Raw genomic sequence first — 18364 nt, forward strand, 5'->3', positions numbered from 1 at the left:
TGTTTTCTGTTTTCTCATTCCGAGACCTACTCTGCAGCTTGTTATTGTTTTATTTACTCCGATTCTCGAGCGCCTCTTTTTCGTTATTCTCTCTTTAGCCCGCTTCTGAGGGAATTAATTCTCTTTTCCTCTCATTCCACCGCTCTCCCTTTGTGTGTTTATCAAAAAGGTAAGAAACCCGCCCGCCCGCCGCCACCACCGCAAAATGAAAGAATGAGAAGAAGAAAGAGAAAACGCGCACACCGTGGGTGATGAAGTGTTGGCGGCTTTGTGCTGAATGCAAGAAAACTCATTCCTTACGGGATTTGCAATATGTATACCTCCCTCCCTGCTTCCTGTCGCCAAGCTGGAAATTTAGATTGAAACGGTAAGGTGCTAGGAGATATTCTCCCTGCTGTAGGCTTCTTCCTTCGCTCACTGCGTTCGCTCGATTATTTCTTACAAATTTTTATTTTAACAAAATTTCAATTAAAACTGGTATATCATGTAAGGGATGGACAATTAAATTGATAAACCCATCAAAATTTACTAGAAATCAGTCTTTAATATTTTTTAATTTTTTACAAATCAATTTTTGAAAAATTTGAAACCTCAGTATCACATTATCCCGTGGTGCAATTTAACATATAAGGTGCATTCACCGAGCCCCATCGAAATAATACCAAATTTGATTATCTAGGTCAAGGTCAAGGGTTACTAGTTACTACTGTTAATTTTCGTTTATATTTCAAATTTTGGAAATATGTTCAGAATTTTATAATCTTTAAATTCAGCTTAAAAATTGCCTCATGACATGTGTGAACCTTTTTGAAAATTTCAGACAGGCGTTTCCAAGAAACTCCCCTTTTCTTGTTTTTAAATTATTGTCATTTCCAAATCTCGAATTTTAACCATCAGAATTACAAAAAATACCCACCGTTAGACTTGTCTCAACCTCCTCTGACCAGCTGAAGGGTTTAAGGGGTGCTTTTTATCTTAAAAACAAAAAAATTGACATAAACATTTTTTTAAAATTCCAAGGGCAATCTCTTTAAAAGTTTAGGGTATAGTTTTCCGGTGGGTAAAAGTGTTACGGCAGCAAACACACGAGGCGAGATTAAATTGTGGTCTCCCCGCGGAAAAATCGTGCAACGAGAGCGGCGTGGTGGAAAAATTCCAATTTCGCGTTAGCTATTTCCCATCCCCAGAACATAATAAGTCATTTTTTAATCTGGAGATAGGTATCAGCAGCGCAGCGGAGGCTGCCGGGTATAATGCTCGTATACCTTTCCTTCTTTTTCGGCTATATAAGGAGCAGATTATCTGCGGAGAACAATAAATATGAGGCATCACGCAGGAATATAAGCGATAGTGGTGTCGGAAAATAAAAGCTCCTCGCTCTCGCTCTCTTCTGGCTCCCCGGTGGAAAGCAAAGGTGGAAAAAGTCCATTGCCGCCACCGCACCGGCATCTCGAGCTATCTTCTCGTATAATAACGTTAGGAACGCGCCGGGGAAAAGAAGAAAGGGGGAGACGTGGAGGCGCTAATAAAACTTTTGCAGCAGCGCGGCTAGGACCTCAACTACATTTCATTGCCACTATCTCACTTTCAACTCTTACCTGATGCTGCTTTTTTCCGCACGCGAAATTCGCAGCCGCAAACTTTACGACCCGACTTTGTCTACTCATCGCTGGCGGTGCGGTGCCGAGAGAACTCGACTAAAACTCAACAGGACGTCGACCGGGAATTGTTTTCGTCGCTTCCTCAAGATATACGAGCTGCGGTGGCACACGACGTAATTTACTGCTCATAATTTTGTGTGTAATCACCCATCGCATTCTTACTCGGCGAGAATCAAAATCCCTTATTTATTTATTTTATTTTACCGGTTCAATGGGCACAATAGGAACAATCACAGGAGAAAATCAATTTTCAACCTGGCAAAAACGTCCCGTTGAGATTTTTTCCGTGGCAAAATGCGGTCATAATTTGCCAAGTGGTGTCCGCTGGGGGCCGTGGCGGGCCAAGGGGTAGTTTTGTATCGCGGCGCAATCAAATAGTCGAGAGTCCAGTTATCATAAAAGGAGCAACCGGCAGAGAGCGGAGCGTGGGGCTAAAGTCTATTTAACTTTGGGGTTATCTGCGAGCGAGCGAGCGAGAGCCGAGGGCGGAAGCGCTTTATAAAGGTATATCTCGCAGTCACAGCCACGCACAGCGGCCACATAGGTATAGCCGAGCAGAAAAGGTCCCACGTGGAAACTCGACAGCAAATTGCTCTTGCCTATAAAGCCCGCTCGCTCGCTCGCCCGCCCGCCCGCGCACTCACTGGACCAGAAAGGTGATAAGGAAGCAGCAGAGAAATACACACCGCGCGCGCGTCTACTCAATATAGCTCGGCTCACACACACGCACTCACGACTTCCAAAGGTGAGCAGCGCCGCATGAAATATTGCTTTATTGCTGGAAATCAGACGCAGATAAATTCTGTACGTCGCTGGGGACGAAATGAAGAGCAGGGAACAATGCTGCGGCTAAAGCGGATTCACCAGCTTTAAAAAGGTCACTTTGTACTGCAAAAGATCTCTTTAGTTTTAATCCAATTATTTCTTTGATTGATATATTAAAGACCCACTGAAGCCACATTTTTCTATGTTCCAATCGATTCCTGAGGGTCGAAATGGGTGATGTAAATAATTATTATTTGATCGCAAAATTTGTTGTGACGAGCGAGCAGAGGCGCAAAGCAAAACGCACGTTGCTTTGGCGCGCTTTTGGTTGCTACTGCGCAAGTGTCACCCCCTCTCACCTACCAAGCATGAAGCAGCTGTGACGTCAGAGGGGTAACACTTGCGCAGTAGTGACCAAAAGTTTCATTCTTTGTGCGCGCCAAAGCAACGTGCGTTTTGCTTTGCGCTTCTGCTCGTACGTCACAAATAATTTTTTGATCGGAAAAATAATCTATCTCACCTATTTTGACCCGCAGGAATCGATTGAAACATACGAAAATGTGGTTTCAGTGGGTATTTAAGAAAATTCAAATTGTTTAGCAGTAATTTCTTAGTTTAAATCTAGATTTTTTGTGTGATTAGCCCAGTTTTTTTATCACATCAAGATTTCACAATAGCAGATAAGGTAAAAACATCAAACAGGCTCGGCTCATTAATTTTGAAATATTCGGAAGATCCGTATTGGAGTTTAAACCCTGATATCGGATTTATCTTTCAATGCAGAGCCAAATATTGCTAGAAGCAATTTTACCTCGTGCAAACAAAAGAGCCGCGACTTTGAAATGACACCGCGCACTTAAATATTGACTCGAACATATTGGCGTGCTCGGTGTTTTACATAAAGTAATTTGATTTGGCGGCGGCTACACACACAGAGAGCCGTCGGCCGTCGCTCACTCCACTCCACACGCCGCGTCAATCACGGCATGAAAAATGGAGTGAAATATTGGCCTCACCAGCCGGGCCAAATTGAATGGCTTATCCCGGCGTGCCAGACAGGTACGCATTTATATACACACACGCTGCAGCACGTGTGAACGCGGGGGGCGAGTGATTTTTAAATAAATTTTATGCGTACCCTACCACCCGCCCGACGAGACACGCGCTAATGGCGCACGGACCAGTGGCGCTTAGCCATGTGGAGCCACGTGAAGCCGCAGTCTTGCGGCTCGAACCTGCTGCTGGATCAACGTATATCACACCTATGCAACAAAGTCATCCTTCATGAAACGCGGCAAGCTCAAAATAAATTTAATTTGCTTACTCGTGACTGTGAGACGGTTTCTGTCCCAAATGTGAACGTGAGCTTTGAATTTTGAATTAAAAAAACCTGCACCATTTGAACCAAAAATTGTAATGATTGTGCACTGTCGAAAAGCGATCTATTTTCGCTTGGCGGAGGACCGCTGACGTTCTGATTAGCCAATAAAAGCGTATACCACCGCCTAGCCAATCAGAACGTCCGTGTCCTCCGCCGTGCGAAAGTAGATCGATTTTCGACGGCGTCTAACTCGCTACTGATCACTGATATTTTGAGCTATCTTCTGGTTGAAAGAAATCATTAAAAATTTTGGTAAATTTTAATATTTTTAGCGAAGAGTTGTTCATTCTGCTGTGACAATTTAGGTCGGAGTTTTAATAGTTTTAGGGTGGAAAATGTTGAAACTTTTGAGCTGTCTCGTGTTTCTGCGGGCGCCATCCATCTTGCAAGCGGTCGAAGGTGAGTCTGCGGCGATAATAAGTGAGTGCGAGGTGCTCAGTAGTTGATGAATAGAGCGTGACAGCCACGCGCGAGCGAAACGCAAAGTGGGCTTTCGGCCAACAGGGATAAATGGCGGCTGTCTCTTGGACCAGATCCCAACACACATTAAAACATGCACCTCTACTTTGAGGTACATGCACGGCGTACAAAGAAAACAACAGCGCCCGGCCGACGCGGCGGGCTAATTCAACCACTTCATTTAGCGCTAATTTATGCGCAAAATTTACGGCTTTTCAGAAAATGTACAAAGCAGACTTCAAACGGTTTGACGCGAAACATGCTAGATGATTGGGTAAAAATGCGCGGCCTCTGGTAAATCTGCCGAGTCGAAGCTGCTCTCATCCTTGGCATCGCTAATTACCGCTCGAGCAAAGGTATTTATATTTCGCGCGCCAACATGCAGCCGAGCTGCCAAGTTGCACCAAGAATGTTGCACACGCAGCAACAAAGCTGCAATTAAACTTGCCCTCTCACGAATAAACAATAACACACTGGAGAGGAAGCTAGGCTCTTTCGCAACTTTAGCAGAGCAAAGTTTTAGGTAACGATCGGCGCCTCCAAGGGTTTGCTGCACTAGGACACGAACGTCTAAGGTGAATCGAAACGAGACACTCGCACCTTTGTTAATTGAGGCGCGCGGCGGCCAAGTTTGGTGTCGAAACCCGCTGCGAAATTAGCACTCTGATATTGCGCAGGTAATCGTGTCTGTCAGCATGCAGAGCTAGAGTGCTGCTGTCTCCCAGTCGGCTAAAATCGGACCTATTTGCAATCTGCGCAACTTGTGTAACGCCCGGATGGCTAATTGTTAGGTGCTGAATCACAGTTTAACATTAATTTGTCTTCATTGTGTTCTTTCGATGAATGCAAATGTCTTCTTTCTTCACGTGCAAACATCATGACTGCCACCAGAGTTTCTCGTGACTCATCGCTCGGTGAATGACATGTGTGTGATTCTGACCTGTCTCATTAGCAATAAATTATTTTGCAATTTGTTTTCCTCTAGAATGCTTGGAAAGAGGAATAACCTAGATGCGACTTGGCTTGAGAAAGAGGCTCGTCAAAAATAAAATTATCTGGACTTTAGCAGAGAGATGGTGGTAGGCAACTCGTCAGGTAAAAGTGTCCAGCGGGTTGCCTATGTAAGCGCCCCAACCTGCTGCTGCCTGACAAAGGAGCAGAAGGCATAACTCTTAATTAAACCGCTCTCTCGCGCTGCCTTTTGTGAGATCCCCCGCGTCTGCTGCTCCTTTGCAAGAGGAGGACAAGGAGGCAATTGAAACATAATCAGCGCGCGCCCACCTCTGCCGCTAAATTGACGCGCATCATCGAGCACACATTAAGGTGGTTTAATAATAGCGCCGTCGTCTCGTTCGTAATCTTACCTTTGTGTGGCGGCGAACAAAGGCAGTGGAAGGCGCATGCATTTTGTGCTGAGCCCGCATCACTTAAACATATTGTAATCCCTTGTACCTGCATGCTCCTTTGTCTCTCTCTAATTTCACTCCCGCCTGCGCGCGATGAGAGGTAAATCTCGAGCGCCGAGCACAATCAATGAACCCGGCCAAGGCATGCACGGTAGTTATTAAATTACCTGCCTGCTCAGCTGCACACAATGCACACACGGCGAATAAATCTGTGTGCGCGAGTTTTTACGGCCGCGTCCTAAGTGCCTTGCGCAAGACGCCACTGGCTTTTTCTCTTGTTTATCCCTTCCAGATTTATTGCTGGCGGATTGCATTGTTGCCCCGGTCTCTGCCGCCAAGTCAAATTAGATTTTCAGCTCGTTTGAATTGCCAAACGCAGTCGAGGCAATGGCTGAACCGTGTTTTCTCTTCAAATGCAATGCGGTCCGTTGGGAGGGATTTCTTTCAAACAAATTGGAAAATTCAGCCCAAAATATTCGGGGAGTTCGTACAATTTTTAGATTTAATTTTCCTTCTCCAGCATTCTCTTACGGCCTCAGAAGGGGCAATTCTCTGGGAGTAATGCGAGCGCGCGTTTTGAATGGCCTAACACGAGAAATACTTGCCTGACTTTTGCCCCATCGAGCAGGAGAAAAGGCGGGCGGGAAACGGCGACAGCGACGAGCAGGGCGGAGGAGAAAGAAAGGGACAAATGGCTGTGAAACATTCGTCGTCTCACTTTTGCACACAAAGACGCACAAATACACGCGCCATTATCGGACTGGAGCAGAGCGAGCGGGCGGGCGGACAGCTGCAATTACACTCGTTTTTCCCCATGCTCAACACGCGCGGTGACGCATTACTCTAATTAAATTAGACGCCGAGAGAGGTGCAAAAGAGGAAATTCGGAGACAGCAGTTCAGGTACAAAAAACAAAAGCAGTCCCGAGCAAGAGAGCAAGAGAGGACGGTTGGCCGGTTGTTTATCGGATCGATGCATGCCGCACGCGGCGGGCAAAGAAAATAAACGGCCGATAGGTGAGGCCGGCGCTGCGAGAAAAAGACGCGGCGCAGCTTTCATTCAGCTCGTTTAATCACCATTAAGTCAGCTTCTTTTTACCAACATCTAGCAGCACGTTTTCGTTCTTTGAACCCCGCCGGATAAACAGCCGTTCTCCTGAGTGGAGGTGATTAATTGCATAGCCAGAGGTGACAATATTTTCCCAGCCACTAAAATAGACTGTCACACCGCGTTTCCGAATCGGCTGAAATGGATGAGCGTGACTTGTGTAAATACTGCGAGGCCCTTCACACGCTGAATTTCGGGAATTTCTATTTCCAAATCACGCTGAATCAACCAACGCAAGGGGCACTCTAGAAAAATTCTCTAAATTTTACTGTTGGAAAACATTTACATACAAGTTCATTTGATGGAAAACCAGGAATGTATGAAGGACTAAAAATACTGCATTTCTGCAAATTCTATAGGTGTACAGTAAAGCTTTGAAAAATTGCAAAAAATGCTAGATTGATTTTGGCATTAATATGGTTGCAAATCACTAGCAGGAAGAATTTGAAAATTATTATTTCGTGTTAGGTTGTTCCATAAATTTGCGAAAATTTTAGCACCACATAAACTGACTTATAATTCACTATCGGAGAAAAAAATGAACATTCTCGTCCCCCAAAGTAATGGTACCCCCGAATCTCGGAAGCATATATGCAAGACGAGAGGTCCCTCTTTTCTCCGCTCGCGAAATATGTCATGGACCGCCTCGCACGCACGGCTATAAAGGCAAAGGCAGCAAAGTTTTTTCCTTGCAAAAGCGGCCCCCTTTCTCGTGTGTGTGTGTGTGTGTTGTCGCATCGTCATATCACGCACAGAAAAAAATACACACACACACACACACCGGCAGCGCCGAGACAACAAAAGCAGCTTCCATACATTATTTTTTATAGGACAACACCTTATTTCTATTTCCCTGGTTTTTGGCCGACGCTGTCACTCGCAGGGCGAAATGCACCCCTGCTCTATACAAGGTGGACGCGCGCGGGGAAAGCGGCGCTGCACCTTGCTCGTCTTTTTTACTAGGCGAGCTGGAAATAACAAAGTGACAGCCCAGCCGAGGCGAAGCAAAAACAAAGCAGCCAGCCATATCTCGGCTGCCGCGCGAAATAATAAAGAAGGGGTGCACTCTGTTTTTGCCTGCAACACGGCATAAAAGTCCATCGATCACCTGCTAGGCACCGCCGCCGGAGCTTGTCTCTCGCCAGCACTGATTTTCGCTGCTCTATCTTTCCCACTAGACAAGTTGGTTCCCCAAACAGAGTTTTTGATTGTTTTTTTTTTTGTTTTAAATTAAAGTGGATCGATGCAGGGTGACATATGAAAATTATTTGAATTGTTGGATGCAATAAGCAGTTGTTCTACAATTTGAAATAATAAAAAAATGACCTTTTGCTAGAGTAAAATTCAAAATTTTCAAGTTTTCTCCAAAATTTGCTGCGCTTGACCACATTTTCGATTCGTCTCGTCGAGATCTGTCCTACAGCGAATGAAACTCTTTGTTGGGGGAAAAAATAGGATTTCAAGTAAGGAGACAGTCCTCATCATTTGAGAAGCATGCTAATTTTGCAGCCAGCACTTGTATAATACCTTATTAATTTTAATTTATTTGTATTCATACAACGGTATAGAATAGAAGCTCCTCCATTCCTATCCGCGCATTCATAAATTAGTCACGATAATAAGTAGCAAAATTTAAATTAATAATGAAAAAGAAACAGCGTATACATTTCGCAATGTTTGTGTCGCAAGTAAATTAAAGAGTGCATGTTTCGCTACAAAGAAGCCATGTAATCGAGAAATTATTATAAAATTTGTTAGCATAAACCAAAGTTATTTCAGCTGTTTCTAGAACTCGTCATACTGCGCAGCACACCCCGAATCTGCGCTGGAAGTTTATTATACAAATTCAGCATGTATAAATCTTTGGATTTCGAGATACCGCCGCTGACACATGGGAGGGAACAAAATAATGTGTTATGTCTATGAACCTCCCTTGTTAGCTGAAAATAGTGATTATGACGACGCACTGATTTGCAACACTGCAAAAGATATATAGATAAAACAGGCTACAAATTAAATTTCTCGCTTGTATCTTTTTGTTTATTATTTTCAGCATTTAAATTAATCTGCTTCTTGAAATTATGCCAGAACTTTGTATTCCATTAAAGTAATCTGAATCGTTGTTTTAAAAATTTAATAATTTTCAATAAAGATGGATTTAAAATTGCTCTCTAGAGTTAGCTAAAAATTCCTTTCAAAACTTTTGCCGTCAACATTATAACTACGCAATGGACAATGGATGATGTGCAAAAATCGCAGTGAAAAATGCTTCTTGGGCTTGTCTTCTCTCACCTTTTTGCCTCTCAGCAGCTGTAATAAAATGCACAATCAGGGAGTTGGCACTTTGCGAGGAGGATATTTCAAATAAAGTGGCTGCAGTGCGCGCTGTAAAAAGGCAATTTTTCACCTGGCGCGCCGGGCGAGAGTGCGGGCGGGCCCATAATACGGCAGCCACGGCGGCGCCGGCACTCGCCTTTTTACGGTGGCACAGGCCGGATACCTGGTGCTTTAACGTAATCCGACACCCCATGCGGCTGTAAAGGATTGCCTCACTTGGCTGCCATCGCGACACACAAAACACTTATGATGGATACGTATTGGCGCGGCGCAAAACGCATTAATCTCACGTCAGAGACACTGATTTTGCATCTCGAAACACTTGCCCATTCCTCGAAAATGATGTTGCATCGGTGTGCATGTTGACATTGTTATTTTAATAGCCTTACGCCTGTATGCTAACTGTAATATGAAGCAAGATTCGATTATTCCAGCAAAACCAGTAAATCGATCATTTATTCAGGATTTAAGCTGAAAATTTCTGTTTAAAGGTCAAATTTTACGATTTCCCGCGCTTTGAGACACTTTGAGACACATTCGATGCCTTCTATTTTATTTCCTGGGTTGTCACACCCCCATTTCAAAATTCCCGCTGATTTACGCCCTATTCCGCAGTGCTTGCTGTTCACAGAGAATCCTGTTGACGTGGTTTAGATAGCAAAATTCCAAAATTTTCTAAACATTCAGTCATTTTTGCAAAAGTACAAACCTATTTTCCACTGATGGCACTTGCCAAAATAAATACAATGTTTAACGTTCAAAAAACGGTTAAATTACCTTAAGAAAATCGATGAAACTACTTAGTTTATTAAATTATTCCTCTTAGTAGAAAAAAATCGGTATTTATGCTTCTACGAGACTCTGGAGTCCCGAGAGTTCTTTCATTTTTGCGCCTCCCTACAGAAAATTTCCTTAACGTATGTGACTGGCGCACAAAATGCCACCCGCGTTTAATCCAATTCCGGCGGCGCATAACGCGTGTTTAAAAAGGTGACACTGAGATATTAAAGCGGGCCTCTGGCTTTTCATTTTTTTTCTCTCCTGCGCTACGTCGTCGTCGTTTTGCGGCAATTTTTCCGCCGACATGTTTACCTGCAGCGTCGACAGAGCAGAGCAGGGAAAAGAAGAGGCCGTCGGATGGCGGTTCATCTCGCTGGCTGGCTGGCTGGTTGGCTGCTGCTGCTGCTGCATCATCTTTTGCTCCTTTGTCTGCTACTTGACAATCTCGACAGTGGAGAAATTGGTTGAGGTGTCTCGGCATTCATCATCTTTCATGTGCCTCCGGGGAGCGAGAGCGGCAGGGTTGGAAAAAGTCAGCTCGCGCGTGCGAGAGCTCCACCTTATCTGCGCCACCGTAATCATCTCTCCTCTGCCCCGCTTTTTCATATTTTTCTAATGAATGCCATTATCGAGGCGTATATACACGGCCGCGCGCGCGACACAGATATTAAATGCACTTGCAGACTGTAAATGGCCCCGTATTGATTTATAAGGCCGTAAAATCGCTCGTGCCGCACGTTTGCACCGGTTGGCACTTTTGTGTTTATGCTTGTTTGATCAGATTCAGTGGCTGCAGAAGAATCATGACGCTGAAATTTCAAAACTGCGTATAGATGACTTTTTAACGGTCACAATGAATATATAAAAGTTCGGAGTTTCAAAGGGTCGATGAACCCGGTCTGTTAAAATTCATTGAAATAAAAAAAATCCATCGTTTGCTTTGGACAGGCCTTATTTCTGAATCCTGTCTAATTTTGTAGAGTGTTTTGAAGTCATTTTTTATTTCAGAGTTGGTGCGGTTATAAAAATACAATTAGTTTTATCCTTCTGTCGATAAATTTATCACTGTGGAGCAGAAAAGAAGGAAAACGGCCGCACTATTCTTTTTCCAATGCGAGTAGGGGATTGCTTGGGCAAACACACACTCACACACACACCTTTGCTGCTGCTATGAGTTATCGGCCCCGGCACTTGCCTTTTTCACACAATTAAAACTTATACACTCACGTACCAAGTAGGTACGACTGCGGGGTCTGCCCGAGCGAGCGAGCGAACTTTTGATATAATTTATTGCGCGCTTATAGGTGGAAGGTATTAAGAGGCCGTGTCGCGCGCAAAACTCCCTCGCAGAGGTGAGTGCGCTCGCACCGGGGGAAAATATTGCCAGATCTCCGACTCTATTAATTCACTTTATACCCTTGTTCCGGAAAAACAAACTGCAGCTTACGAAGGTGCCAGCTATAGCAGTTTTTCATCCCACAACTTCTCCCTATTGCTTTTTCTTTGCAGCGAGAAAAAGAAATATGTATTCCATTAAGGTTTCCTCTGCTGCGAAATTTATTTTCAAATAAATTGAATTCGGAATGTGGACCACCGTCATGCCCTCTTACGTAATTGCAATTGCTTTAATTGGGAAATGCCCTTGGCTTATCAAAGATGCATGAACATACTTCAATGTAAAACGATTAGACTTCTTTCATAACCTCGCGGCCTCTTTGAAAAACAAGCTTAAAGTCTTCAATTAATCCGGTACGCTCATTATTTCGTTAATCAAATTGATTAAACTGAAATTTGCTGAAATGCATTCGTATCCAAGTGGGATTTGAACTTGGAACGCAGTACACTGAGATAAGTGTAATCTGAATGAGCGTGACGAAAATTAAGCTGCAGCATATAAATTGTTTGAGTTGACCCCCTCAAACAGGCAGTCCTGAACATCAGCGAAGATGCTTGCCAAGTTCATCATTGTAGCTGCCGCCATTGTCAGCTGGACAGATGCTCTACAGGGAGCTTTCTACGACTTGTGGGAAGGCTTCCCTGCAGGAGTAGAACCTTCCTGCTCTGGGACATCATTCCCTGGCTTCTGGAGAGAGGATGAGGCTGCTAATCACCAATTTACGGAAGGAGGAAAAGTCGCCATCCCTGAGCAGCTCGGAACGTTCGCTTGTATGCGAGCGCCGGCCATGGAAATCCAGAGTGATTACCGATTCGGCATCAAATTTTTCGTCCCGGAGAAAAACTTTGCTGGCAGTGATAACCTGATGCTATTGGTCAACTTCGTCGTGGAAGGGACTACAAACTACATAACGCTGCCCATCTTACAAAGTCAAACTTCCATTGGCTGGAACACAATTTATCGTAACGTGCCTAGTAGCTTGGAATTTGGATCCAAACGGTACCTGGTGAGTATTGAAAAGAGTGAGTTGTGAGTTTGTTTATTGGAAACAAATATTTGCGCGACACAGGTTGAAATTGTTTCACCAAACGACAAGCCGGACTTCACCGCAGTGCGATGGTTCGGCGTATCTAATGAGAAGCTTCCACCAGTGACTACAACAACTACGACGACCACTACAACAACAACAACGACCACCACTCCAACCACAACTAGGAGAGTAGGCTGCCGCAGTAGCTGGAACAAAAGCTGAATACCAAAAATGTGTGAAATATTTTATTAATGTAATGATTTATAAATGGTATTAAAACAATATTGCCTTATAGTTTTGGAATTTATTTTGTGAAAAGAAACATCCCTGGTCGTTCAAATTTCGACGGAAAAAACTTGAGTGTCTACACACGATCTAGAGAGGCAGAACGATCGTATTACAACCTACAGCAACACATCAAAATAAGTTCCTACTTTGCAAAATGGAGCAGTGAGAGCTTGAAAGGAGACGGCAGCGCTGTTCTATGCCAAAGTTGGTCCATAATTCAGCGCGCGTGTGCTTATTACGCACGGAACGAGAATCACGTTCCGCAGAGCGCAATATTCGAAAGAAGGCCGGCAAGCTATTTAACTTTTCCCATATGAAACGCGCAGGCGAAGCCCCTGCGTTTACACCTTGCTGGCTGGGAGCGAGGCTGCTCTGTTTTCAGGCGGCGAGCGGCCCAAGTTAATTGAAATTGTATCGACTGCGGGGCGGTGTTAGCAGGCCATTAAAGGGCAATTCCCATGCCCGGCACGATTCCAACACCTTCTTACTCAAAGATTTACTCTCCGCATCGGATGCGCTCAGCCTAGGTGCGTGCCGATGGCGACGGCGAAATAGAGAGCGCCCGCCTTAAATTGTTTTGTGTATCAACAGCGGCAATAATAATGCGGCACGTCCCTCTCGGAATTAATGGCCAATTTATCCGAACAAACAAGCTTATGAAATGAGTTCGCCTCCTGCACGCGCTACCGGCTAAAGGCGAAACTCAAGACGCAGCTTTCTTGCCTCTTTATGCCTCGCACTGCAAAGACAACCTTTCAAATTCGCAACTAATTACTTTTTTACGGTACCAACTTGGATGAGATTTAACAACAATTAAAACAAAATCAACCAGAAATTAGTAAATGACAAGAAATTTATGTTGTAAGAAATTATTATCTGTATACACGGCTACACATTTACTAACTAAACATTAACTAAACTACAATTTACTGGACGAAACAATTTAAACTGCCTTCTTCTGTTAAAGTAGCTTATAACCAGCACTCTAAATGTGTAGCTATGTGAAATCACATTTTTAAAAAATGATCTGTACACGGCTACACATTTACAAGTACTGGAACTGATCCTCTTCTCTCCGGTAGCCATGGACGAAACAAATGAAGTTCCCGACGTGTGCTTCTTCCAGCACTTTTAATGTGTAGCTATGTGAAATCACGTTTTTCAAAAAAGATCATCACACGGCTACACATTTGCAAGTGGTGAAACTCCAGAGGCAATCCTCTTCTTTCCAGGATGAGACGACCTACACCATGCAAGATATAACCTGTCAATAGATGTCTGTATGTAAATGAGGAGTAGGGGACAAGCGTATAAATAAAGCGCGCCTGCTCATATTCTTTATCATTCTGATTCTGAGTTTGCTACCTGGCCACTCTTGTTAGTTGGCCAGAGCAGGAGCTCATACAGCTCAGCCAAGTTAGTTTCATTTTCCCCAAAACCTAACTTGCAATCGGCAAGGGGAAACCGACCTGCGGTTTCCTCTGTACAGCCCGGCTGTTCGTCAAACTGTTTATCCGGTTGACGCCGATTGCAAGAGTCCCTTACTTTAATCCGCGCGACCGGTCGACTTTCCCAAGTCGTCGTCGGAGTGCCCGTCACACGTTAGCTTTTCATTAGTATTTGAACCTAAACCCCTAGACTAACCGGTAGGCCGCTTCAGTGGGGGCTCGGCCTATTAAAAATACTTAACAAAAGTTAATTCCCGACCCGATATAAGATCTAACAAGAACCTAAATTAGGATTCCCTTGCGCTAGGTCGGTTTAGCTTTATTCCAAATAAAGTTAGGCAAAAATAAAATCGGAAATCGCGTTAAAGTAGAGATTTTTGCAATCACCATGTCCAGCTCCAAAGAATTAGGTGCCATTTTTGGTCAACCTAATCCAGAACCTGAAACGCTTGAGAAAGAAATAGCAGAAGAACTGCAAGACTTCGCTATCGTCAAATTTCAAATTCCCAGCCTTCGCGGAATGTGCGAGAACGCGTTGATGACGGACGCGCTGTCCGAAGAGAATCCAAACGATTTAATCCTGCAACTAGTACACCATTTCGAACGCGATAGAAACCGGCAAGTAGGCGATGCTGCGTACGCGATCCAGCAATTCAATCACGCGAGAGCCAAGTCTAAAATCGCGGGAAGAACAAGAGGATTAATTGCGAAACAGCTCGAAATGATGAATAAATCGTTCTACACAGCCCCATCTCACCATGATCAAATCACAGAAAATACCGCGAAGTTAGTAGAGTTCGAAAATTTTGACGAGCCCAGAGAAGTTCAATTTGCAGCAAACAAATCGGCACAGCCGAATCCCTCAAGCAGTTTGCACCGCGAAAGCGAATACGCTGATGCAAGTCGTAATGACATGCACAGACGTACACTCCATGAGACGAGGGAAAAATCATTTCATCCCTCGTCAGGGCAAATCGGACACCCATTACCGTCCGAAAGTCCCCAGAATTTGTTCGGCAGAAATTCATTCGGCCCTCAGACAGCTAATAATTTAGCAGCAAATTCTAAATTCTATCGCGCCAGCAATTCATCAAGAAATGCAGGTGACGAAAATATTCCTGACCTACGCAATACCCACGACACCATGACCACACTCAACAATTCATTTATGAATGCAGGACAAAATTCCACGCTGCACTCTGCTCCACATTACACAAATTCCACGTTACATTTCCCCGTACATAACTCAAATTCCTTGTTCGGATCGTATGGCATGCGCCAGCCACAACCAAATCCTACAAACGATAGGAATGTGCAAGGCCAGCTGCACAATGACCCAATTTCACACATTACTCAAGCATTTCTGCAAGCCATGCAAATGACGCAAAACAACAGCAGCAATCGCGATGACTCATATAAAATCCACAAAATCAGAATTCCCCAGTACAAAGGCAAGCTCGACTCAAAAACCCCGCTGGAATATTTGAAATTAATTTCAAACCAGGCAAAAATGTACCAAGTAGACGAGTTGCAATTGATACATATCAAGATGCCAGCATGCTTGGAGGGGGATGCGAGTTACTGGTATGATTGCGTGGGGAAAAATTGCGCGACTTTACAAGAATTCAAAAACTTGTTCATGACCGAATTTGCAGCCGTTGATTACCTCCGCAGCTTGAAACGCGAATTAGAGCGCCGAACCCAGCATGTTAATGAACCACTCACGACTTATATTCACAAGATCAAGGCGTATTACGAAATTATCGACAAAAATGCCACCGACAGAGAGATCATTCAGCGGGTACTTGACCAAATGAATCCCCAATATTTTCCGTTCATGCAGAAACACAATTTCAGCACGTTAATGGATTTATTGGAGGAAGCCGGGCGCGCTCAGAGTTTCATGTACAAAACAAAGACATATATTCCACCGCCTTCTGCCGCTGAGAGTGTCGAGACATCTTTAGCGTATACCGGACGCCCTGTTGACAATACCCTTGCGCCGCAAGAAATTCCGCTCGAGACGCTGAATCCGCAGCTCTCACGTTCACGATCGCGCCGCGAAAAAAGGCATGAGAAGAGAGGCAATTCGCGAACAAGTTCCTATTCACGCGAACGTTCCTACTCTCGTGATACTTCGCGCCACAGGTCGAGTGAGCGGAACGCGCATTTCAACAAAAATCATGACAGGCGCCGAGATTCCCAAAGATCTTATTCACGCGAATCACGTGACCACTCTGCTAACAGAAGCGACAGTCGTAGCGACTATCGCCATTCATCTGGCGATAGGAAAGACAAATACGCGCATAAGTACAAAAGAGACTACTCCGATTCCAGCAAGCAAAAGCCGAAATATGATAATAAAACTAACAACTCAAGCCGCGAGCACAGCCGCGAGAAAAAACGAGACTTAACTCCACACAACAAAAAGTCGGGAAACTAAAAAAGAAACCTGTGACTCAGGCCTCGGAGAGGCACAGGCGACAAAAAATGAAGGAGAAAAACTTAAAAGCAATGCTTGACCAGTCAGTTCCACAAATGAAGAAAATGAAAAACACAAACAGCGTAAATTACGATCGGCCGTATATTCCTTTAACTATTTTCGGACGCCATTACAAAGGTTTAATCGACAGTGGCAGCGACGTTACTTTGATTGGAGACAAACTATTCCAAACCATTAGAGAAAGGAAGCCAAAAATACGCTATGCAGCAAAAACAATTAGCACGTTGGGTGGAAAAACAATCGTAGAAGCATTAGTAGAATTGAAAATTGAGTGGAAAGCAGGAAAAGTCACAATTCCTTGTTACGTTCTCAAAGACAACGGAAATTCTATCCTGTTAGGCAGAAATTTCATGCGAGCAGCAAAAATCGGATTGACAGCAAATGGTTATTTTCACGCTAGCCAGCCAGAAAAAGTTTTCAGATTCACGCGTAAACGCGAAGCGGACTTGAAATTGTTCCACGCGAAAGTAGATGAGCAGCGCATTTTGCGTGAGCTGCTAAAGGAGAAAATTGAAAACGACCAAAACGACAAATTCCTCGTCATGCTCAAGAAATACAACAAATTCGGAATATTCAGCGAAAGCCCCGGATTAGCAAAAAACTTTGCCGTTAATGTGGAAATAAAAGATGCACTTCCATTCAAAACATCTTTACGACCATTGAATAAAGAGATGCGGACGATATTGGATGCTGAACTCGACAAAATGCTCGAACACGACGTTATCGAGGAAACTGATAATATTGTATTCGCTTCCCCTATTCATTTGGTTAAGAAGAAAACTCCACCTGGAGAGAAACAAAAATACCGTTTAGTAAGCGACATGCGTTTCTTAAACGGTAGGACTATTGCAAGGCCATATTTGAACGCTCAAAATCTCGACACCATATTTAGTCAAATCAAGGCGAAATATTACACAAAAATCGACTTGAGTGGTGCTTATTGGCAAATGCAAATAAAATCTGACGATCGAAAGTATTTTGGAATTAACACGCATCGCGGATTATTCCAATACAAACGAGCTCCGTTCGGATGGAACGCGTCAGGATTCGAATTTCAGAGACTGATGGACAGAACATTAAAAGGATTGATTGGAGATTTTGTTGTTAATTTCTTTGACGACATTGTTATTTACAGCCATTCCTTTGAAGAGCACGTATTGCACGTGGAAAAAGTTCTAAAACGCCTACACTCTGCAAATTTGACAATAAACCCTAAGAAGCTACAAGTAGCAGCGACAGAAATTGAATTGCTTGGACACAAAATTTCACAAGGAAAAATGATTCCTATGGAGGAAAAAATAAAAAGTATAAAAAATTACAAAGCTCCAGAAAATAAGAAAGAAGTCATGCAGTTACTAGGTTTAACCGGATTTCTTCGCCGTTTTGTTCCAAACTACCAGATCGTGGTAGCACCAATCACTCAACTTCTACGTAAAAATGCAAAATTCAACTGGAGTAAAGCGCAGCAAAAAGCATTAGATCAAGTCATTCACCATTTGACATCCGACCAGTGCGTATTACATTTGCCAGATATGAACAAAACATTTGAAATTTACGTGGACAGCTGCAAAAATGGAATTGGCGCAATACTGATGCAAGACGTTGACGGAGAAGGCCCAAGACCAATTTTCTACATCAGCAGACAGACAACAGATACTGAGAAAACCTTTTGCGTTTCTGAATTAGAAGCAGTCGGTTTAGTCTGGGCTATTTCTAAGTTCCAGGACTATATTCAGTATTCCCGTTTTGTCGTCTACTGTGATCATCAGGCAATAAAAAACCTTCTGCACCAAACAAACCCTT

General features: G+C 43.8%; 2 protein-coding genes across 4 annotated transcripts in view; both read left to right on the plus strand.

Annotated features, from left to right (window-relative positions):
* zfh1 (Zn finger homeodomain 1) overlaps positions 1 to 18364 on the plus strand; it is a 243756-nt gene that overhangs the window by 53096 nt on the left and 172296 nt on the right. The gene's annotated exons all lie outside the window — the stretch shown is intronic.
* Positions 11809 to 12616, plus strand: LOC135937742 (uncharacterized). The gene is made up of 2 exons (XM_065480958.1): positions 11809 to 12298; positions 12362 to 12616. Exons 1-2 carry the CDS (start codon positions 11843 to 11845, stop codon positions 12542 to 12544), a joined length of 639 nt encoding a protein of 212 aa, XP_065337030.1. The 5' UTR covers positions 11809 to 11842; the 3' UTR covers positions 12545 to 12616.

Source organism: Cloeon dipterum, chromosome 2 (assembly GCF_949628265.1).
Source record: "Cloeon dipterum chromosome 2, ieCloDipt1.1, whole genome shotgun sequence".
Lineage (NCBI taxonomy): Eukaryota > Metazoa > Arthropoda > Insecta > Ephemeroptera > Baetidae > Cloeon > Cloeon dipterum.

Coding starts and splice junctions, on each gene's coding strand:
- LOC135937742 (XM_065480958.1), top strand. CDS start 11,843: ATGCTTGCCAAGTTCATCATTGTAGCTGCCGCCATTGTCAGCTGGACA. Junction 12,299..12,361: donor TTGGATCCAAACGGTACCTG/GTGAGTATTGAA, acceptor TGCGCGACACAG/GTTGAAATTGTTTCACCAAA.